Source organism: Vidua macroura, chromosome 19, assembly GCF_024509145.1.
Source record: "Vidua macroura isolate BioBank_ID:100142 chromosome 19, ASM2450914v1, whole genome shotgun sequence".
Taxonomy (NCBI): Eukaryota; Metazoa; Chordata; class Aves; order Passeriformes; family Viduidae; genus Vidua; species Vidua macroura.
Genome location: NC_071589.1, coordinates 9,924,395 through 9,941,713, shown reverse-complemented (window position 1 = coordinate 9,941,713; position 17,319 = coordinate 9,924,395). Strand labels below are relative to the sequence as shown.

At 40.0% G+C, this 17,319-nt stretch overlaps 1 protein-coding gene across 2 annotated transcripts in view; it reads left to right on the top strand.

Annotated features, from left to right (window-relative positions):
- The window catches only part of TEX2 (testis expressed 2), a 44,392-nt gene that overhangs the window by 10,360 nt on the left and 16,713 nt on the right, over positions 1-17,319 (top strand). For both annotated transcript variants that reach the window (XM_053994967.1, XM_053994969.1), the window contains exons 2-3: positions 8,693-10,347; positions 16,633-16,833. In XM_053994967.1, the coding sequence (XP_053850942.1) occupies positions 8,719-10,347; positions 16,633-16,833 (1,830 nt within the window). In that variant the 5' untranslated portion in view covers positions 8,693-8,718. The remainder of the gene's footprint in view (positions 1-8,692; positions 10,348-16,632; positions 16,834-17,319) is intronic.

The window sequence follows — 17,319 nt, the reverse complement described above, 5'->3', positions numbered from 1 at the left end:
ACTACAGAGAAGCTTGACTTCTAGGTTAAATTACTTTTGTCCCACCTAACTAAAACTTGATGTCAGCTCTGAAAAGACTTGCATGTTTTGAAGTCCTGTTTATTGGCCTTTTCCTAACCTTTTCTGTCCTTTGGACCTTCTGGAGATTATGCTTGCAGAACCTTCTGAGAAATCCTGATCTGTCATAAATGTATTTTCTGCATTTATCAAAGACACTTTTCCTTGGGTAGATGAGATGCAAGGAGGTGAACAACTGTAATTCATGTGCCCTCTAACAGCAGTTCCCTATGTTAATATTTGCAGCTTGCTCTGTATCTTCAGGTGCCTTAAGATAATTAATTTTCATGTGTTAAGTACAACTGCCTTTCTAGTTAGGTATGAATACTTTATTTTCATTAAATGTAAATGTAGCTCTCCTCCCTTCCTTAGACAATTTAAGCTTTCCGAAAATAGCCTTGTTTTGGTTTGTTGTTCTTGTTTCACTTTGTGCCAGCTGCCTGGTCTGTAGATATTTTCCTGTTTTTTCTAGTTGTTTATTTTATTTGAAGAGTTATTACCTTGCTTCTTAGGAATGTGCTAGGTCTGAAACGAAATACTTCTAAGTATTAAAAGCTTGAGTGCTATTTAATAATACCAGAGAATATCCCCTCCTGTGATTTTGAAAACATCTCTCAGACCTAAGGAAACCATGATTGTGTACTGTGTTTTGTCCTGTCAGCTTAAAAAGCCATGAGGCACCTTGCATGCTAATCCTCTGCAGAACATGAAATTAAAATGAAGGCTGTACATAAGAAATATGAAATTTGATTGATCATTAAAAATCCCCTAAAAAAAAAAAAAGTCTTTAGATACCTATGGGTAAATCTGTAGATTCCATTCCTTTTTTAATGGTCTCTCATAACTACATTTTACATGGGGACCTAGAGTTTGAGTTACTAATTGGTGCTGCTCCTCTGTATCTGAGTTCAGCCTCATGTGGACAAACCTGTTTATTTTTAAAACCTTTTCATATGAAGGTGTGTAATGGTTGTTTTACCTTGGCAGGTACTGTAGCTAGTGCTGTAATTTTTTTTAGGGAAATGAATGTAAATGTAAGAAGAAGTCTTTGAATGCTCACTTGCTACCTGTAGGCAGTTCTACCTATTGATGTGCATTTGCACTGGCAAAAAAGAGCCTGCAAGACAATTGTGATAAGCCCTTTTTAATTTAGGATTCAGGGCACCTTATTTTACTTAATTGTGGAAACATGCTTTCTCTAAGTCACTCGGTCAAAAATTCTCCTAAAGATTTCATAGTGACCTTTAATTTAGTCAGAGATGTGGGCAGAGTTTTCAGCTCTGGACTAATCCATGAAGGTTTTAGATAATCTTTTATCAGATTTATGAGGAGGTGATTTTTTTTCCTGCTGAGATAAGAGAGGAAGTTACAATTCTGCACAGTTTATCCTCACAATTTACCCTTTCCACAGGGTGTAATTTTTTACATGAAAACTTTTGATGCTTTATTGTTACAGAAATCCAGCATGTTCTGTTGAGATGCAGAACTTGTGCAGCACCAGAAGATTCTGATGTAGACTCTCCTCCCTTTTAGAAGAGAGCAAATGCAACAGTTACATATTTATTATTGCTCAGAACTGTAAGACCATTGTTGGGGTTTTGAGAACCCAGCAGTTTGAGAAAAGTGGGAAAAGCTGGCTTTAGGCTGGCTCTGAGTTTGCCCTTGTTTTAATGTGTCTATTTCTGAATCCCTTGCTGCAGAAATTTCAGATCTAGGTCTATAAACTTGTCTTTTTCTGGGGCATTTCTCTTCTCACTTGTGGCTAAATTAGTTTTTTTCGGCAATTTCGATGCCATCAATTAGTTACCTGGAAAAACCACATATTTTAACATAATTTTAAAGACAGCAATATATGTTATAGGAAATGGCTAAAACCCCAAAATCTGTGATGGAGGTTGGGGGGGGGGGGATATGGTGGTCGTTTGTTACTATTTTATTTTGTTCTGGAACCTAATGAAAAGTCCCTTTAAACTGTTTAATGCAGAGTGTTTTGGAAGGAAAAAGTGCTATCTGTTGCTTGCAATTCCAAATGATAAACAAGAATATAGTTCATAAGAGGAGAGCATGTGAATGGAGAAAGTATTATGTATGTACTAGAATTTTTATTCATTCTTATTGTGCCAACTGGGAGTGAATGTTCTTTAATATAATTAGACTCTAGTGGAGTTTGAATTTATTCCAAAGAGCAGAGCTTTGCCTAAAAACTTCTTTTATTTCTTCTGTTAGGGAAAATGTTGTATTTCTTAAAAATGCCGCTTCACTTCAGCCTACCGAAAATCATTAAATAAGAAGAAATTAGATTTTTCTGAGTTTCTGGAGAACCTTTATCTGCTTAGCTTTTTGTGTTTGTTAAAATGGGACTGTAGTGCAGCTTTTAGAGTTTTTGGTAAGTGGTGTGTCATGGAGAATAGGAAATAATAATAATTATTCTTTTATCAGTAAAGGCAGAGGAACTAATTTGGTAGCTGACCTTTCTTAGGTCTGTGGGGAAAATGCTAATATAGAATACACTTGCTTAGCTAACATTAAACAATTTTTGCTTGATTATTTTTGAAGTGTTGTAAAGACAAGCTTGGGGACCACAGCAGCAGCAACAAAATTTCCGTAATTTTGTCTGCAACAAAATTCCAGTAGTTTTGAAGACTCCTTATTTGCCATTGCAATTTTACTTGACTTTTCTGTCCTGGACTTAAATGACTCTTACTCATCTCTTTGATATGTTTACAATTTTCATTAAAAGTATAATCTCATTGACAAGACTTTAAAATTTTGCTTAGGATTCTCTTTTTAAGTATACCTAAGCATACTTAAATGTAGATTATTTAACTCAAATTTTTCTGAACTTAAGAGCATTTGCACAAAAACGTTTGGATTTTTTAATGATGCTCAGAGATTTCCTGCTGGAGGTGTTTTAGCTCTCACCCAGCTTAGTTGTTCTGACCTGGGTTTCTCTGGCAGGGGTATGTGCTGTGTGTGGTGGGTGGCACCATCAGTTTTGGCCATGATCTGGGATTGGCTTCTGCTCAATACATTTGACTACAGTCTTTTAATAGTACTTGATATTGATATATTGATATCAACTTTTTCATTTCTGCCCTTGGATTTAAACAGGTTTTTTTTTTTTTTTTTTTTTTTTTTTGGTTTTTTTGGTTTTTTTTTTTTGTTTTTTTTTTTTTTTTTTTTTTTTTTGTTTTGTTTTTGTTTGTTTGTTTTTGGTTTTGTTTTGTTTTTTTGGTTGTGTTTTTTGTTTTTTGGGGTTTTTTTTTGGTTTTTTTTTTTGGTTTTTTTGTTTTGTTTTGTTTTGTTTTCTTCTTCCCCCCACCTCTGTATCTCAAATCCCATTACATGAACTTGGAAAGGGAAGGAAACTTCCTTCTTGTTCCTGATGGAAACTGAGCTTTAAAGCCTTATCTCCAGGCTGGGTAACTGGATCCCTGACAGGAAGGTTTCACAGGGCTATTGTGTGATAGTAATTACCAACCCTGGCTCTGTAGTTCATGTAAAAGTAATGACTACTGGATGTAAAAGGAACAATAGATGTTAGCTATGGAATACATTAACTCATGGAGATGCCAGGGGAATTTAATTGATCATAATTAGAAATTTGGATGGGGATAGGAAAGAACATTGAATTTTGCATTTTGTATCCCTTCATTTTTTTTGTCTTATGGTACAGATCTGCTGAATGAGATGAAGTCCATGTGACAGATAATGTCCCAGCAGCTGTGCTCTCTGCTTCAGGGCGGGCATTCTGGGCTAAAGGGAACTGGCTTTCTAGAATACTTCTGTGGCAAAGCAGTACTTCTCACTAATACTGTGCTTCCTTTTGAAGGACCTGAAATGAAGACTTCTTGCTCTTAAAAGAAAATTTTGTCTGATGCTGAGAGCTCTGTTACTTATTTTAATTAAGTACAAAGAATTGCAGCAGTTCTCCCACATATCTCAGTGTTGGAAGGCAGATACTGGTTGAATTTCTAGTAAATCATACAGAATTTAGAATTTCTGGGAGCAAATACAAATTTCAGATCATATTGCCTTGTGTAGGTGTTCCCTGTCTGAGAAAGATTTAATGTGCTGCTGGCCTGGTTTGGAAAATGACTGTAATGTGTTAGTGGGGTGCTGTTTCTGTTAATATAAAATCTCTCACTCCATAAGGAGGCTGCAGAGATTGTCTAAAACAAATATACTGCTTCTTCTTCCTGTCAAATGGAGGGTAGATTTAGAGTATGAAGTGTCTACCTGTTTTGAGTCTGACACTTGAAAATTACTGTCATGTAACCCAAAATGATGAAAAGGCCCCATGAATCCTAAAGAACAACTGGGTGTTTTTCCCAGTCTGCCAAAGCAGGAGCTGCCTGTTGGACAAGTGATGGCCCAGAAGGGCTACTGGGGAAAGCAGAGGCATAACCAGTGAGAAACATATTCCCCTGTGAGCAGCTGTGGCAAGCTGCATGAAGTTGAATTGTAGCATTATCAGTAAACAGATTGTTTCTTGAACAGCATTTAGGACTTGATCTTCTGGTGCAGCTGACAGATACAGGGGAAAGTATTGCAGTGCTGTTTAATAACCTGTGAGGCTTTTCCTTTACTTAGGAGGAAAGGAATTTCTGTTTTGTGGAAAACACATTTTTTGGTCTGTGTTTAGTAGCAACAAAAATACAAGTGTTGAACCTTGCTGCACATTTTTCTGAAAGCATTTTGCTAATACAGTGTACTGTGTACCCTTTCCCCCTCATGAAGATGTTGTAATAAGTAATAGCAATGTGATTGGAGTAGTTGGCTGCTGCAAAGCATGTGAATTTAGTTACCCAATCCGGCCTGTTTCTCCAACTAAATCATTATGACTACGTGTGATATATGCAACTTTGACCTTTTAAGTTAGTTCCTAGTTTGCTGCTTTGTTTGAATCACTTTCTACACTTAATATGAAAAGAATTGCTTTGCTGTATAAAGTTGGTGGGATAATTATCTAAGGCTCTTGGATGGACTGTGTGTTTTCTCAGGGCTGTGAACAGGTGCTTTCTGGGGTGCAGCTGAACAAGGGTGGGGTGTGTTTGTCCACTGTTTCTCCAATGAGGAGAAGGGAACAGAAGGGTGTTTATACTGCTGGGCAGAAGGACACATTGCTGGGTGCTTGGCTCTTCCTGTGAACTCCCAGTTAGTCATTGCTGGGAAGAGCACAGTTACTGCAGTGACACTTACAAGAGGTGTCATGGCCTAACCCACACCTGGCCTCTCCCTGGGTATCCCTGTTTGTCAACCAGGTGCATCACAGCGTGCTGGAGAGGTGTTGTCACCCGGGCAAAGACATCCTCAGCTCCAGCACTGCTGCCTCCCTGCTCATAGGAGAGGGCTGGGTGAGGAATATTGTCCGTCCCAGGCAGTTGTGCTCCCTTTTTGCCTGGTTCACTGTTTCCTGTTGCTGGAGCTTTAAAAGCAATGCCTGTGGGTGAGGATTATAAACTGCTCTTCAGTGGGAGATGGGGATGCAGTGCCTTGAGGTCAGAAGTGGAAATGGCAGCAGTTGGTTGGCAGCTATCTCATTCCACCCTGCAACAGCATCCAAAGTTCAAACCTTTGGGGGAAAGGAATTATTTTCTGAGCAGCCTTCTTCCCTTCCGGGTAAAAGTTCATGTTCTGAATTATTTGAAGCCTGAGGATGTAAGACTGTTACTCAGATCTGCCTGCCACATAAATAAAACTGATACCTTGCATCTTCAGAATCAAGAGAACAACCTTGAAGAGGCAGCCAGAGAATGGGGAATAGTGTGGCCTTCAAAAGAAGGACCAGTGAAAACCTGTGTTTCTGCAAGTACTAATATAATCTGCAAACAATACGTTTGGAATTGTGCCACTTCAGATAGTGAGGCTGGAACATCAGGTTTTTAAACAGCTGGGAGAGGAGCTGAGGAGTAGGGGAAAGAAATGAGTGAGGAAAATGTTGCCAGAAATGAGTAAGAAGTGAATCTGTTAAAATGATTTAAGGAGTAAAAATGTATGGTTCAAGAGCCTGATGAAATAGCTTTATCAAAACCTAACACCTACTGAAATAGCTGTTGAGAAAAAACTTCTCAGCATCTGCTGGGAAGAAAAAAAACAAAACAAAAGCCCAAATCCTCCACAATAAAACAGAGATTGTGTTCAGGAATGGATTGGAAACATGTTCTTATATATAATTTGTGGTACAGTAACTTGCTTGAGGTAAGCAAACACTGGTTAATCAAGAATTTCCTTCCTTCCTCTGTTAAGTTAATTATGATGTTAAGAAAATCTTGCTTGTTCAGTAAGCAGTAAAATCGCTTTTCAGTACATTTGGTGTGTGCGAGTGAAGTTCATCTGTTTCAGGTCATTAGCACTGCATTAGCACAGCATGGCAACTGGTGTTTAAACACCAGCTAATTAATGTTCAGTGTAAACACAGTGTGCTAAAGAGCTATCCAAACCCATGAAGTTCTAGCTGACACAAAATGCCACCTGAAAATGCTACTGTGGGGGGAGGAATTGCTAATCTTTCTCTCCTGCTTTCCTAGATTATTGATAAATGGTTAAGGCTGAACAGCAGAAGAGAAAGGGTCAAACTGATGCCAACAGCATTGTGTGCAAGGGGATTTTGTCATTATACTTGTGGGGTTTTGATGTTAGTTTGTTTTTTTCTTCCTTAGTATGTAGTGTTGTGATGGCTCAGTGACCTGGAAAATGTGTAGGGTTTCTGAACTTTCAAATTTTGGTGTGTTAGTTTTGCAGTTTCACAACTGGGCCAAAGTATTAAACATGTGTGATAGCTGATGGCCCAGCACTATGGAAATGAGATTGGATATGTATTTTGTCCAGTAGCATTTTTTCCCCCTCTCCAATATAAATTTGGGTGTGTTTGTCAAAAAAAATCTGGTAATTTGCGGTCTGAAATATGTGCAATGGAACCATGTCTATGGTGGACAGCAGACAGAAGCATGGATTCTGTCTGCTGATGGTTCCCAGGTGTGCAGATCCAACAGGGAAATGAGAGACCAAATTTCTTACCAACCTTAGCACTCACCAAGTTATACATACAGGTGACTGATAAGTGTACATGTAAACTTCAGGTAACTGAGAATTATTAATATTTGGGTAAATAACTACTTGATCCACAGAAAGAAAGGCAGCAACCTGCTGAGGCCTCCAGGTGGGCTGGAGGCACAACTCCATCACTGGAAGTTCTCTGTTAATGCTGCTACTTGGATGGGTCAAATGGATTTTGGGGAGGACAGAAGAAAACTGTTCCGTGGTAAAAGCTGAAGTCAGAAATGATCCTTAGGAAGAATTTTTGTCTCCTAAGCAGTCATCAAAGCAAGGGTGAGATGTCAGTTGAAAGCTTGACCAGGGTCTGAATGTTTCTTTTGGTCCTTTGAATCCAACTTGGCTCTCTGTCACATGCAGCAGAAATGAGACTTAAAATAACAAACAACCAAACACTGAAAATGAAATTTCTGAAGGCTTTGCATAAAGCAGGTTAACATCCAGCCCCTTCTGTACAGCCTGCTTGGGAAGTTCACAAATGCTGGAAGAAGCAAGGAATTGTCAACAATTTAGGAGCCATAAAATGGACAACTATAGTGCGTAGGAAGTTGTGGACAGATACTTGCTCCGAATAAGCTGTGTAGCAAAGATCTGCTGTTTTAAAATATTTAACCCAACTTAGTTTAGTGACAGGTTAAAAAATGTTTACATGAGCAGCTCTACTAGGAAGTAGAAAGGGCTACAACATTCAGTAGGAAGATGATGCCGACCAGGTGGCACTGGCTTGCTGGATAATAAAATCTGATACCACAACTGTTTGTGAAGTGCAATTTCTTCACCACCACATAATCATTCTTCTGAACAGCTCTTTAAATGTCAGCAAAGGCCTCTCATTAATTCAGCTTGACAGTTTGATTACAGCATTTTAACAGGTTCTGAAAAATAATTCAGTTACTGAAGTGGTAAACTCGCTGTCTTGGCAGTGGAGATAAAGTGCTGCCTCCCAGCTGGAGAGGCAGAGCTAATCCTGTAATTCCTGGTCCATCTCTGTGTATGGTCCAGTAAACCAATGCCTTGGTTTAAATGCATGCTATTTCCTCTCCATGTAAATATATGCTAAATTCACTTTCATGAGTCAATAAAATGCTTCAATAATGTGCTCCTCACACTATGACCTTTACATATTTCTGACCTTGCTTTGAGTTTCAAATTTTCTGTATTTATAAGATCTAAAACATTAAGTGTTGCATGTAGAAGGGACTGAGAATTAGGACTGAAGAATTTCAGTGTGTTGGGGTGGGATGGGGATCTGGAACTCAGAGGTACATCTGGCAGGGAAAATAGAAAGGTGGTACTTCAGAGATGAACTGTAATTTCAGGGCACCTGAAGATAATTTTAACAGCCTGGTGTGTTTTAATATTGCCATTTTGTGGTATCTGGAAATATGTTAAATAGCACACAGTAACCTAGATTTGTATTTTTCAGCATAGGCATCTCCTGCTTCTTGTTTTTTTGTTGGTGTGAGTTGGTTTGGGATTTTTTTTTCTATGTAAAATTGTGTTTGACTTAATGCTTGAAAATAAGGGTATTTGAAGCAGGGGAAAATGCATTTAACATGGTGTTATGTTTTCTTCCCAGACTCTGACACATCTCTGGAACCTGCAATGACAAGTTGGAACAGTAGCCATGCAGACAAAACTGGTGAAATGTCCTCAAAGCAGTCAACACCAAAAGTGCAGGTCCAACGATCTGTCTCCCGAGAAACCATCACAATTCATTTCTCTGCATTTGGGAAGGAGGAAGAAGAGGAGGAAGAGGAGTTTAAAGATTTTCTTGACGAGGAACTAGATGACCAAAGCATTGTAACAGCACTTGAAGCCAAGGAAGACCTCTGCTTTGAGCATACCGGCCATGACCTTTTTGGTCCAGCTACCTCGCTTAACATGGCCAACTCTGCATCACCACTGTCCTCATCGCCTGCAGTTCTGCCAGCTGCAGAAACTGTAAAGCTGTTGGACTCTCCTTCCCCATCCCAAATACTCAGTGCAGTGCCACCAGTTCTGTCTCCATTGTCACACTCATGTCACACATTTGGCGCATCAGGTGCAGCAGCACCACCTGTGGAACAGAAATCCACTCTGTCTTCCCCATCCTCATCCCCTTCCAAATCAGTTGCCTGCTCTAGCGGATCATCCACAGTTTCTAGTTCAAAGCCTTTTAAGGGGTTAGTCAAGTCCTTTTCAACAGAAGTGGAACCAAAAGAACCCACCCCACCGATGCGACATAGACACTTAATGAAAACCTTGGTGAAATCTCTGTCTACAGACACTTCTAAACAGGAGTCTGAAGCTGTGTCTTACAGACCACCTGACTCGAAACTGAACTTGCATCTGTTCAAACAGTTCACTCAACCTCGAGCTACAGGTGGTGATTCTAAAACTGCCCCCTCCTCTCCATTAACATCCCCCTCTGACACTCGTTCCTTTTTTAAAGTACCTGAAATGGAGGCTAAAATTGAAGATACAAAAAGACGCCTTTCTGAGGTAATCTATGAGCCTCTACAGCTGCTCAGTAAAATAATGGGTGATGAAAGTAGTAGCCACAGGCCCAAAGCCTTATCTTCAAGTGCTTCAGAACTCTCAAACCTTTCCAGTTTGAATGGCCATTTGGAAAGCAATAACAACTACAGCATTAAGGAAGAGGAGTGTGATTCGGAAGGGGATTTCTCTGGGAGCGACTTTAACCTGACGAAGAGCGATCAGTCAAGAGGGGCAGAAGAACATGCAAAAGAGATGGAGACCAAAAGCTCTCAGTCAGCAAGCACAAAGGATGTGGGGTCAAAACCTTCACTTGTACTTGAAAAATGTTTGTTGTCTGCACTAGTGAGCAGGGAGGATGAAGAGTTTTGTGAACTGTATTCTGAAGACTTTTTCTTGCTAGAGGAGGAAAGCAAAAGTGATAAACCTGCTGAAACTGTGGTTGAGCCCGAGATGACTGAGGAAACTGTTACTATGCTCAGTAGTGAAGATGAAAATAATCTGGATGTGCAACAGTCTGAAATACCAGTGAAAACTTTATACTTATTAATACTGTTAGTCTATGCTTACCTTATTATCCCTCTCCCTGGCTATTTAAGTGGACTTTTACTTGGAATGGCTCTTGGATTTATGGTAGCTGTCTGTATGATTTGGCTTCTTATTCCACGTACTCATGAATATCTCAAATTGCATAAAAGCATGAAAAAGCGATGGAATACAGGAGCTCTAGACATTAAGGAACCTGAAATACTGAAGGTGAGGTCCTGGCACTTTGTGTGTGTGTGTCTGTGTGCATTATTTTGGGTAGAAGGGGTAAACTAGATTTATCCTGAGGGTGTAAATGAGCTGAAATGTCCCCATTTGTAAATAGTTTTTTAGGGTCAACTCACTTTGGCAGGGGCACAAATGGTTTAGTATCCAAGAATATATAAGACTTCAGTGTCTTTAGGGATTAGTAGAAAATGGAATTTCTTCAAAAGTAAAAGGGCAAATAGCTTTGCTGATAGATTTGAAACGATCCAACTGAAATACTGAGAGCAAGTAGTGTCAGAGTTTAGTGTGAAAAACAACATTTCTGCTTGAAGCTGCGTCTTGGGAGATGTATTTTGTTTCTGGGATATTTTGCTGTCTAGGCAGTAATTTGTTTGTCTGGTCTGTTCATATGCAGAGACAAAAGCATTGTGTTCAAGTAGAGCATAGAGAGTTGGAGAGCATATGGGTCATCCTCAAACATAAGCAAATTGAAATGGGAGGAGAAATTACAGTTCAGCAAAATGTGTCTGAGAGCTGGGTTTTGAATGAAAGTTTGTCCTTCCTGTTCTCTGCCCTCCACTCGCTGAGATATTGCAAGTTTGCTGTCACTTCATGTGTCACTTTGCTGCCTGTCCAGCTGTGATCCATCCAACCCCTCTGTTCCTTTAGTGCTTCTGGTCCCTGTCCTGCCCTCCTAATCTCCATCTGTGATGAATTAAAATAATATTTTCCCAATTGCAGAATTCTGAGCAATAAAACATCTACTGGTTTCTGATGTGCAGCAGAAGCATTTCTGAGTGCTAGTGGTGTAACCTTCACTTGATATCACATGCTTCTCAAGAGTATTTGTGGAGGCATTTTTTGTATTTGTGTAAATATTAAATTGAGCTTTTTGAAGGTGAATCCCCAATTGGAACAGCACAAAGTTTTCATTAAATTCAGATGGTTATATACTGTAGAATCTATAATGTATTGATGGCTAATTTCATGTGTCTTTAGGTAACTGAAAAGTTAGAAAAACAATATAAAACTCTACTTTTGTTGCATAACCATGGCAATTGCATGTCTAGCCCTTATTCTACCTTGGTGTTCCTTTTTTTTGGCAATGATATGAGTTGTGGTTATTATTTGCTGTAGTGAATTCAGACTGAACGCTCCTGTCTGCCCCATTGAATTACCTGCTGCTCCTCAGTACAAATTGTTACAAACTTTCACTTCAGTCCTTGTTATTTGGAGCCCAGACCCTTCCTCGATGCTTGACAGCTGGTAAAGATCCTGATGTTCATTATTGGCTGGTGTTAGGCTGTCTCTGAGATGTCAGCTCTTACTCAGGAACATTTAAACTATATTTTAATGCCTTTATTGAGGAGTTACATCTGATGAAAATGGCTGTAGGCAAGAAATGAACAGTGCAGAGAAGTCTATGTAAATGTAGATTAATGGTTTTTATGACCTGATGAGTATTTCTTGTGCTTGTAACACACAAAGTAATTGTCTTTAATATGTAAATGCTTTAGGAGTTTACATACCAGCTTGATGCCCATATTGTAGTGGAATATAATGTAATATGATTTAGCAGATTGCAAGTTATTATTCCCACTTCATACAACTATTTTCTATTTGCATCTGTCAGAATGAGTACTGGACAACTTAGATCCTCTGAAAAGGCAGCTAAAGACTTAATCTGTAGCAAAACTCAGGGGAATATAGGAAAATAAAACTTGATGATCTTGCATAAAGATGTTCTCTTCAGAACTTGTTGGTCTGGTATTCTGGGCTGGACTGCTGTTGTGCAATTATGATAAATGCTCTGAGTAAGATCCCTTCATATGGGGCTCACGGGGTTGGGATTCTGCCAAACTGCTGTCAAGTTATTTTTGTACAAGTATGTGTGCATTCTCTCTGATGTAAATGTTTGAGAAGTTTGCATTTCCTAGGTTTCAAAAACTAATGCAAAATTCCCCTCAGCAACTGCTGAAATACTTGAACAGGTTATTGTCTCCCACAAAACTGTTCTTGGCAGTGGGAAAAAGTAAATGTTGTGCTGCTAAGTGTGTGTTTCTATAGGTGTCTGTACTTACTTCACTCAAATGTCCTTGGTACTGGGGGAAACCATCCCTCCAATCAGAAAATGCACAAACCCCCTGCATCTTCATTGCGTGTTTTTGTATCTGCCTATTCCCTTAGCTTTCAGTTCTCTGGCTTCCCTCTTATCTTTTTTTTTCCCTGCCCACATTTTTTCCTTCTTTAATCCATTAGTCTTTTCTAACTTCCTTCTTGGCTTTTCAGCTGTGCATTCTCTTGTGTTGTGCTGGCTGATAGGAAAGGTTTTAAGTAACAGCTAAAATGAAAATGATAAATTTGCCCTTTCCATTAGAAAGAACTTGTAGGAGAACACAGTGGCAGTGCCTGCTGGAGAAGTGGAGGCTTTGAGCCACAGCTGTACAGAAAGAGGAGGCTTTTTGTCAGCATGCTATTCCTGAATACCATCCAAGGGATTTCATGTTTGATAGTGGCCTCTGGCAGACAAATGTTTTTTCCAGTTAAGGTGATGGTTGCTTCTCCTACCTCAGAACTTTTTTGTGTCTTTGGATTCCCTGTGAGAGAAGCTCAAAAAATGCATTATATTTTTCCCTCATTTATGAAGCAAAATACTATTGAAGTATTATAAAATAGTGGTAATAAGAGGGATAGTAATACAGTTGTGTGATTTGAGTGATCAACAGTCTTGAAAAAATGTTGGTGCTAAAGCATTTGATAATATAATTTAATAATAATGGCTATTAGCCAGTTTATATCACTGAGGAACTTTAGGGACAGTTTTAATCCAGATTTGGGCTTATATTGTGGAAGTGGTGTTTGCTGATTATTTTATTTATGTATTTGGAAGTATCATAAGTAATGATTTTAATTTATTTTTACCCACAGACCTGGTTTGTGCCCCCAGCCCTCTGGGTTGTTCATAAGGATCTTTTGCAGTTCTGCCTATCCTCCCCTCTCAGGTTCAAGTGTAACACACTTGAAACCTTAAATAAGTAACACTAAAAAGTTGGTGCCTACAAGGCCTGACTGTGCAGTTCTTACATGAATTATTCTGTTGAACTGCAGTTCAAATAAAATATTTGGAGCCAGGAGTCAGGAAAGAGGAGAATTAACCTGAGGGGACCTTTTGAAACTGTTTCTGTCGGTGGCCGTGTCCCAGGGAGCCGAGTGTTCCCAGGGCTGGAGCAGTGGCAGCAGCTGTGGACTGGAGCTGTGACCTGAGCTGGGAGCGCCGTGGTGCTGCCCGGCCCGCGGAGCAGCTCCGTGTTCAGGGTGCTTCCCAGCCTGGTGGCCAGGCACGTTCTGCTTTCAGCTGGGAGTGTGGAGCAACTGCTGACCTTCAGAAATGGAGATCACAGGATCAGTGTAAATGGCCAGCAGCTGCACAGTGGCATATGACTATGGTCATTGTCCTCCCAGAATTACTAAATTTCTTATTTTAACAACTTCACTAGAACAGAGAAGACCTATCTTACAGCCACTCCTCATCTACACAAGGAAATCCATTGTTGCTTCAGTAGTTGGGAGAATTTATCTGTTGCTAGCAAATTATGGTAACACAATTTCTCTGTTTGGGTGCATTGCAAAATGGTTTCCGTGGGCTGTGAATCTTTTGTTCCAGTTTGGTTTTGCAAAAAGAGAGGCGGAGGTATTTCTGCTGAAATTGTTCTTAAAGTGCAGGAACTTTGGAATTACTTTAGGGGCTTCTTGGATAAATTTCTCATGTTTTCTAAGCTAGGTAAAACAATTTACAGAACTGAAAATCACTGAAGTGAGAAGGCAGGTGATGTTGTTACCTCCTTTAACACTGTTAGATAAAATTCCTGCAGCTGCCACAGATTTTCAGATTCATTAATAGAGCGAAGAATCACTGTTAGTGAAGCATTAACATTTTACTGCCAACCATGCAGTGTATCTCGGTAACAGAATACGTGAAAATTGAGTGCAAAGATGAAACTTCATCCTTAGAAATTAGAAAACTAACATTTTATGTTCAAGGAGGGTTTGCAGTAATGTACATCCTGCCTGTTGTCTGAAAATAAAACCCCAAACACTTAAACCTGAACTTGGTTCTCCAGCTGCTGATAACCTGGTGGTTGTGTTGTGTTTGCATTTCTGTTGGGTTATGGGTGAGCAGGGGAAGGCACTACAGGGTGTGAGAATTGTGTATTTGGCAGACTGTACAGCTAATGAACTTGCTTGAACTGGAAAGCCTGGGCACATGGTAGGGATCAGAAAAGCAGGAGGGATTTTTACTTATTTTGGCACGGGGAAGTCAAGATTTTGATGGGTAAATCACTCCTTGTTTTCATCACAGTTCCATCTCAAGCAGGCCGCTAAAGGAATGTCAGGTGCAGTTCTGACCTTCCTGGGTACTACATGTACCCATAAGTTTCCAGCCTTTCTACTGAAAATAGAAAGCTTATTAGACTTAGAGAAAGGGCTCATGTAACTAAGCTTCCTATAATGACCCCCTCTCCAAGCAGCCCTTTCTCTCTGTGCCAGCTGGTGTGGTGTTGGCTGAACGGCCTTCCAGGAGAAGGCAGGAAACTTCTGAGGCTGCAAATTCCCATCTGTACGTTGGCCTGGCTGCAGGCTCCAGACTTTGTCTGAGCTAGAAATAGCTTGGAGATCTGATGGGGGCAGGTGGGAGTTGCTCCAGAGATCTGTGGGCCATATGGATATTCCAGTTCCTGCACACGGTGGCTTTGGGCAACTCACGTGATGTTCTTGTGCTTCAGTAAGTCCAGCTGGAGTTCCTGGCTGAAAATTAATTGCTGTCTGCTCAAAGATGTCTTGGCTAAATAATTTCTAGGAAGGAGATGGGATGTGCCTCAAACGTACATCATCTCTGCTGTGCAGTTTGATATAAAAACTCTTCCTCATGTATTGTATTTCCTATATGGGAGTTGTGTATAATCCATTGCAAGAAAAAAAAACAACCATAAAGATTCTTCGAAGAGTATGTCCTGGTATAGGCATTTCTATTAATAAAAGACAGTCTGCTTTGGAGCTGAGCAAAGATGAATGACTTAATCTTTCCTGAACATAAAAGAAATGCTAATTTTTCAGGGTTTGTAGTGGAAATGGAGCTAGATGTTGGAGTAAGCAAAAGATACCACTGTTACTATGGCACCTAAGAAGGTGTATGCCATCTACTGTGGGAAATTATGTGGCACTGAAACTGAAGAAAATTAGCATAAAAGTAAATTTTACATTTCTCTCTGTGTGTGGAAACCTCACTAAGTTGAAGTCTTGCAGTAATTTTTGGGATGTTTTGCATAAGTTAGTTACAACTTTTTGTTTTGAGAAATACTGGCGTGCTCTTTCATCTCTCCCCACTTCCCCCCACTGTAATCACACAGGTGTTTGTAAAGTTGCCATTTGACTTTCTGCTTCCCTTCACTTTCTGTTGACATTGATGAATATTGAGTATGCTGAATTTAAGGTTCTGATGTGCTGATAAAAACAATGATCAAAGAATGTTGTATGGCGGGTTAAGAGAAGGAAAACTCCTTGAATGAGTATTCTGCCTACCTCCTACCCCATTTATCATCTCTATTTCTGTAATCAGATGTTGGAGAAGAGAAGCAACATCGCCTCCATGGTCAGAGTCAGGCTTGTTACAGCAGGACTGGCTGGTTTGGTTTGTGTTTGTTTTACAGCACAGAAATTAATTGAATTTAATCCACATGTATGACTCCTGTGTTGTAGCTGGGCAGTTACACAACATGTTAAATGATCTCAAACAGTGATAGTACATGAAAGCAAGCTCCATTGTGGTCTTCCACACTGAGTCCTTAATTGTGGTGGTTACAATGTCAGTGCTGTCTGTGAGCAGACAGGCTGTTTGCTCTGCCTGGGCTCTGAGTGATTAAAGTGTCCGAGCTTGCTGGGAGCAGAGGGGCTGCTGTGCTGCTCAGCCCTCCTGCCCTGTGGCTCTTCCTGGCATTCTGCATCTGCAGATCCCACCGTGGCTCCTGGGGAGGAGGTGAGAGCACCCTGTGCTATGCATACAAAGTGTCTGAGTCAGAAAAAACACACAGTGGGCTTGAGATCTCATCCTCATCTCCTGCTCTGTTGGTTTGGTGCTGCCTTATTTAGGGCATTTATTGCCTCATTCTGTTTGTGCACTAAGTGAAATAACTTCTGCAAAAGCTTGGATATAATTTAAAGTTTTTAGGTGAATGCTGTACTTGCTTTTCCAGCAGCTTAAAAGCCTGTTAACAGTGTCTTCTTCTCTAGGGATGGATGAATGAAATTTATAATTATGACCCAGAAACGTACCATGCTACGTTGACTCACTCTGTCTACGTGCGACTCGAAGGCAGCACCCTTCGACTTTCAAAACCCAATAAAAATATTTCTAGAAGAGCTGTGTACAATGAGCCAAAGCCTGAAGTCACGTACGTCAGTCAAAAAATTTATGAACTAACAGACAGCAAGGTGAGTGTCCTACTTACATCTGATTTTAACAAAGAATACTTTGCAAATTCTTTTTAACTCTGAATTTTTTTTCACTCCTCTATTTTCACGTTCTGTCATTATTTAAACAAAACTGTTGTCGTGACTAACTTGCAAAAGATTGTGCTGGGGAGGAAGATTGAGCAGGATTTGGAATAAAGTACATATTGACACAGTAAGGGAAAGGCATGATTTTCCTCTGGCAGTTGAGATCAGAGTTAACTCATGGGAGCTCTGATGCATCGTTCCCAATGCATGAGATGACTGTTCTGAAGGTTACACCAAAATGCCTCATCTTTGGTGGTTGTCTCTACTCCAAGGCTGCTGAGACAACATTTGCATTTCATTCAAAGAAGGAATGTACATCATATGTGAATGTGAAAGAGGAGAGTGAGAGGTGTCTGTAGTGCAACCTGCTCTAGGTACCCCCAGTCTAGGGAAGGAGATGGGGGGTTTTGCAGTTGGAAG